Source organism: Elephantulus edwardii, unplaced genomic scaffold, assembly GCF_000299155.1.
Source record: "Elephantulus edwardii isolate Elephantulus edwardi_28Jun2011 unplaced genomic scaffold, EleEdw1.0 scaffold00059, whole genome shotgun sequence".
Lineage (NCBI taxonomy): Eukaryota > Metazoa > Chordata > Mammalia > Macroscelidea > Macroscelididae > Elephantulus > Elephantulus edwardii.
The window spans coordinates 6,045,222-6,052,081 of NW_006399809.1; the positions used below are offsets into that span (position 1 = coordinate 6,045,222).

General features: G+C 40.7%; 1 protein-coding gene across 1 annotated transcript in view; it reads left to right on the forward strand.

Moving 5' to 3' along the window:
• Positions 1–89: 89 nt before the first annotated feature.
• Positions 90–6,860, forward strand: part of VPS41 (vacuolar protein sorting 41 homolog (S. cerevisiae)) — a 286,074-nt gene continuing 279,303 nt past the window's right edge. Inside the window, exon 1 of the mRNA XM_006887620.1 lies at positions 90–110. Within this exon, the coding sequence (XP_006887682.1) occupies positions 90–110 (21 nt within the window). The remainder of the gene's footprint in view (positions 111–6,860) is intronic.

A 6,860-nucleotide genomic window follows, 5' to 3' on the forward strand; every position in this document is an offset into this window, starting at 1 on the left:
GCCACAAAACTACATTTCCTAGCAGGCGTTGCGCCCCGGAGTCTTGTTTTCTCTCACTTCCGGGTCTGTCATGTGACTGCTGGTGCACCATGGCGGAAGCTGAGGAGCAGGTAAGGGCTACAACTACTAGTTCTGGCACCAGGGCCGCAGTGCCAAGAGCGAGTAGAGGGAGGCTTGGTTTGCAGCATGGTTTGAGGCAGAGCTGCTGTCGAGGCACGTCGGTCACAGATCGGGGCCGCAGAGATTCACTTTGAGGTTCGGAGAGGATCTCTGCTTTTGTGAGGGTATCTGTGGGAAGCGCAGAGACACATCCCTGGTAGGAGATCTTTTCTTTTGTATGATCTCTGTGCCCAGTGAAATTTTGGGATGAGTACAGGTTGGGTTATGCCAGGAGTTAACTCTTGGTAGGAAATAAGTGATAACTTGAATTTTGAGGGAACTGATTCTTAAGTTGCTTTCCACTGTTAATTAGGATGGAGAGAGCTACTTTTCAGTTGATGAATTTTATTGTGTCTGAGGTTGAACACAGAAGTAAGTCACTGTTGGAGTGTAGCAATAATTGAGTGCATTAGCTTGGACCAGAAATGCCCAAACTCATTGCCAGTTCCCTTTTCCTGTTTGTGGTACTTTTGTCTAGTTACATCACTCTTAAATATGGGATTGTGTGCTGGGGAGTCGGAACCGACCCGTAGATGACTTTCTGGTAGGTTGCCCATCCTTCTCCCTCGGAGCAGCTGGTGGATTCGAATTGCGTGTCTTTGGGACTGCAGCAGAGCTTCTTACCTTTAGGTGACAACTGCTCCCTAAGTATGGGATAGAGATAATAAATACATCCTCAGAGGGTGGTTTATACTTGACTAAGTTAATTCAAGGGTAGGATAATTTCTTCCTAGAAATGAACACATCAATGTATGCTAGGATGATAACTGGCAATGTGGCACTAGAGTTGGGACAGTGAGAATCAGTGATGGGGAATATGAGTTATTTTCATACAGGCGGTAATGGTCTGTAGGTGAAACAAACAAATTTATCTAAAGATTCGATAACACAAGCTAATAATAAAATGAAGAAGACAAATAAAAATGAAGCAGACCAATTCCAGAATACCCCTTAAAAAGGTTAGCTGTTAGGTATCATAACGAGATAAGTGACCTAGTTCAAAAGTTTAAATTTTACCCTGCAACAGGTCTTTTCAGTAATGTAACTTTTCCTAGTATACATTTTGTGTATGTTAATAAAACCATTTGGATAGGTGGTGGTGGTTGTTGTTGATTGACTTTGAGTCAAGCACAACTCAATAGTGACCCTATAAACAAAAGGCCTGAATCTCCTCTACAACTGTCGACATTTATCAAATTTCATAGAATTTCTGGAGGCATGTTAGTTAGGAAGTGGATGCCACTCCTTCCAAACTTATGGTTTGTTAATTGTTGTTATGGGCCGTTGAGTCGTTTGCCATGTATAGCAACCCTATGTACAGCAGCTCTGAACCCTTCCCTGTCCTGAGTCAGTGTGTCTCACTAATTCTGACACACCACCCCCCATCGCTCTCTCTTGTGCAGTTTGTCTACCCTTCTGAGAATGATGTCCTTCTCCGAGGGCCTGATCTCTCCTGGCCACCTGCCCAAAGTAAGTGAGGTAGAGCTTCAAAATTCTAACCTCCAAGGAGAGACTTGGTTTCACCCTCTCCAAGACAGACCTGTTTTCTTGGTAGTCCATGGTATGTTCAAGACTCTTCTAACACCACAACTCGAAGGCATCTATTCATCTTCTGTCATCTTTAGTCATTGTCCAACTCTCTGAAGCATAACAAGTAATTGAGAAGACGATGGCCTGGATTAGACACACCTTTGTATTTAGACTGACTTTGTTGCTTTGTCAGTGTGAAAGGATCTCTGGTGGTGCAGTAGTTAAGCATTTGGCTGCTAATCCGAGTAACTTGAGCCCGTCAGCCACTCCAGAGACAGAGGAGTCAGTCAGCTTCCCTGAAGATCTATGGCCTTGGAAACCCTGTAGGGGCAGTTCTAAAGGGTCTTTATGAGTCAGAATGAAATTGATAGCAGTGGTTCACCATGGTAACAGGAGAGTGCTCTCCCTAAACCCTGGAACCTCCCTTTTCCTTTCTGAGCACTTGAAGAGAAACTACTCATTATCCCTGGGCCCTATATGTTCTGTGGGCTTGGTTTTCACACTGTTCTTCACTTGATGTTGAAATAGAAATGTGTTGTGGTTTGAATTTTACGTGGAAAGAGTTGCTGTTGTTATTCATTATTGCTTTTTGCTAAAGAAGAGCTTGGCAGAGCTCTCTGATGTTATAAAAAAAACCCTCAACATACAGAAATTTAATGATAGGATAAGAATGCTTCTCATTTGTACAGCACTTGCCAGCCCTGGTCGTGTAGTGCATCATGCATTGGGCTGCTTACTGCAAGTTTAGTGCTTTGATTCCCTCAGCCACTCTTAGGAGGAAGATGAGTAGTCTTCTATAAAGATTGATTTACATCCTTGGAAATCTAGCAGATAGATGGTCGCCCAAAGTTGGAATCAATTGGATGGGCTTTTGTTACCAGAGTAAATAGCTCTTTCACAGTGCAGTTAATCCTCATAGAAGAATCCTGTCAGGGCAGTGCTTACACTAGAAATAGGTCTATCTAGGGCTCTATAGACACCTGGTTGTGCTGCAGGTGGAGTAGTCCTACTACCTTCTTTTTCTGACCTCATGTTCCAGTAACTTCCCTCTCTGTTCCACTGTGCCCCTCTGTGATAGCCCCACTGGCTTACTAACTGTTTCTCCAGCATTCTTGCCTCAGGGCTATTTCTCATACTCTTCCATATTTAGACCCCAGGTGTCATTAGGTTCTCTCTTATGCTTTCTTTCAATCTTTGTTCTAGTGCTGGTTTTTTCAATGAGTCCTTCACTGACCTTTTTTTAATTGAACCTCCCTAATATAGTATGGACTTTATTTCTCATTATTTTTGTACAGTAGAATCTAAGTGCCATGATGACTAGGGTCTGTTCAGTGTTCAAAGTGCTGAACACCTAGAATAGTGCCTGGCACTTTATAGAAATTCACGTTGAATGACTGAATTTTACAGATAAGCAAAGTGAAATCTGAAGAACATAGGGAACCCCCTCAGGTTCCTATCTAGAATTAATCTCTGGTTTATCCAAAATCATGTCTTTTGTTTGTTTTACTCTTTTTAGAATGCTTAAGAACCTGTATTGGAATAATTTTGTGGTTTATGAAATAGAATTAGTCTGTATCTCCTTTCTTCAAGTCAAGACATCCGTCTGCCTTTGACTTTTTTAACAGTCAGTATTATGTTTATACTGACATATACTGACTGTGTTAGAGGAGAGTACCGAATATCAAACAGATATGTTTTGGAGAAGGTGAAGCATAGTATTCTTTGGAGGCAGAGATGATGAAGCTTCATCTCACATACTTTGGGCATGTTATACCTTGGAGAAGGATGGTGAAGGAGAGGAAGACTCTCAACCATGTGGATTGACATGGTGCCTGCAGCAGTGGGATTGAGTGTACAAGAGATTGTGAGGATGTCACAGGATAGGTAGAAACCAAGTTTAGATCTGTTGTTCATAGGATTGCTATGAACACGTTGGACTGATTCTCTTGTTTATAGGATTGCTATGAGTTGGACTGACTCAGTGACATCTAATGATAGCATGTGTTTGTAAGATCACTGGGTGGCACAAATGGTTTTATTCAGCACCCCTGTGGAAGAAAGACTTGGCAGTTAGCCTCTGGAAAGGTTGTAATCAAGAGAGCCCTCTGGAGTGCAGCTGTGCTCTGACCGGTCAGAAGGCTTCTAGGAGTGGAATTGACTCAGTGATGGTGGTTTTTATATGTTTGGCATCTACATTCACTTTCTCACATTGCCAAAAAAAGACCTGTAGTCTTTTGTCAAAAACAAGAAATATAAATGCTCATAAATTGTTATTACGTTTATTTTAAATTAAAAAAAATAAAGCTAGTAAATAAGTTGCTTTTTTATTATCGGCCCCTTATAGAGAAAAATAGTTGTATTTTCTCATCCTGTTTCATATGTATATTTTGTGTTTCACAGTAGGAAATCATTAAAATTTGACCAAGACAAACCAGAAAAACAAAGAAATCCATTGTTGTAAAATTGATAGAGACTCCACCAGTGGCTGGTGAATTTTAACAGCTGTAGCACATAACTTACAAGCCACCCAAAATCCTTTTGACTGTGATATTGTTGTGTGTCCTTGAGTCAGACTGACCATCGAGTGGGTCTTCAGAGGCAGTAAATTGCATGGGAGGAGATTGCCCATTTTTCTCCTGTGGTGCAGCTGGTGAATTTGAACCATGTGCTTTTGGGTTGACAGCACAGCTTCTTACCACTAAGCTTCCAGAGCTCACTCTCTCTCTCTCTTTCTTTCCAATTTCTTTTTTTTAATTGAGATTTTATTGTAAGTTTATAAAGAACTTGGAATTCCAGTCATTCATAGGGAGCCTCAATTACAGAATTTTTTTAAGTCAGTAAGTACCCTAATTTACAGTCACTGAATTTGTAGTTGTTCTAGATCTTAGAAAATCATGATGTATTTATTTTCTTAAGGAAGGCTTTAGGAATTGCGATACAAATTAAAATAACTGGCATGAAATTGTACAGATTAAGGGAAGAAGAATTTTTTTCAGTTGGTACTGTTGCCATATATTATTATTTTCTCAAAGATGTAAAACCGTCCAAGATGAATATAATGCCAAACAAAATGAAATTTCTTCCTTCACTTTCCTGAGCAATATATTCTTTATTTACTGCTTCCCCTTTGCCACTCACTACTCCCCTTTCAGTTTTGAGAATGATCCCATTTGTAAAAATTTTTATTATTTTTGTGTGTGTACTGTCAGATCAGATCTGACTGGTACAGGAGGAGATTGTCCCTCCTTCAGCAGAGCATCTGTTGGATTCGAACCACACACCTCTGGGATTGCAGTGCAGCTTCTTGCCATTAGGCCACCAGACCTCGCTGAGAAGATCTGGTTTTTTAGCGAGTTCATATGATACAAAATAGTTCACAAATTTTCAAATTAAAGTCACTTGATTTTCCATAAATAAGAATTCCTTTCTGTTTTTAAAAATAATGCTATTGGAAATCTTTGTCTTTGCTGTATTTGCTAAAGGTGGTTCTCAAAAATAAATAGATACATTGGGTGAAGAGAAGCAATGTACAATAAAGGTTTGATGAGAGTAATGAATTGCATGAAAAACAAAATGTGTGAATGAATGAAACCAATACAGTTTATAAACTTTAACTTTTTTTTTTTTTTTGGTGAGAAAAATTTATTACATTTAGAATTAGCCTGCTGGACTCAGTTTAGATGATCCCAATTTTGTTGGTAACATCCAAAGCATCATAATCAGGAGCAAGTCGAACATAGGCCTTCTTCTCTCCATCAGGCCTAATCAAAGTGTTGACCTTAGCCACATCAATGTCACAGAGCTTCTTTATAGCTTGTTTAATTTGGTACTTGTTGGCCTTGACATCTACAATGAACACAAGTGTGTTGTTATCTTCTATCTTCTTCATAGCTGACTCAGTGGTCAGGGGAAATTTGATGATGGCATAGTGGTCAAGCTTGTTTCTCCTGGGAGCGCTCTTCCGGGGGTATTTGGGCTGCCGTCGGAGTCTCAGCGTCTTAGGCCACCGGAACGTGGGTGACGTGCGGATCTTCTTTTTTTTTGGCTGTGGACGCCCTTCAGGACTGCCTTCTTGGCCTTCAATGCCTTTGCTTTGGCTTCGGTTTTGGGAGGGGCAGGGGCTTCCTTCTTCGCTTTCGGCGCCATCTTTGTAGAAAGCAAACTAACTTTTTTAAAAAACAAAACAAAACAGGGAAAACGATAACTCCATATATATGATATAGGTTACAGAATGAACTAACACTCTACAGTCTGCCTGAAAATCTAACTAGAAGTTTTACCTGTCTTCAAAACAGTTTATGGTTGACCTTCATCATCACAGAGGCTGAAGTTATCATTAGCTGATGACGACACTCCTAGGGATTCCATGCTGCTTGAAGCTGTGCTGTCTGGGTGGTTTTTTTCGCTTTCCAACTAGAGGGCTGAGTCTTCTTGAGGGAAATGAGAGTTTACTCATGTCCATCTTTCACAAGGCTAGTGCTTTCCTTGTTTCAGCTGCTAGTTAAGCGGTTATTTAGGAGACTAGTCCTCTGAGTTGCTAAATAGTAAATCAGAGCTAGTATAATTTGTTACAGAGGGAGCTCTGGTGGCATAGTGGTAAAGCTGCCAACCTAAAGGCAGGTGGTTCAAAGTCAGCTGTTTATGGTTTTTCTCTCACGCCTCTGTCCCTGCACCTACTGCTGATGGTATGATTAGAGATTGGCTAGTTGACAGCCTGTTGAAGGGACCTTCTAAGAGCTAACTTATCTCCACTTCAGAGCTGGTCTAGGTGGTGACTGTTCTCTTTGAATCCATTCCATCCTTATTGGCTGCTATGCTCTTCCAGCCCCCCACCCCCCACCCCGTGCTGTGACTGTCTTGTAACCATGAGCTAATATTTGAAGCTCCTGTATGGCGAAATACCTAATACTTAAAGATGCTTTGGGCAGAATATTAAATGATCCAGGAAATATTAAAAGAAGATGGAAAGAGTATACATAGTTATTATACCAAAAGGAATTGGTAGACACAGAAGAATTTCATGAAACAATATTGAGCAAATGCCTGTGGTGATGAAGGAAGAAATTCAAACTGCTTTGAAAGAACTGGCTAAAAATAAGGCTCCAGGAATTGATGGTATACCAGTGAACATATTTCAAATGAAAGATGCTGCCCTAGATGTGCTTACCAAG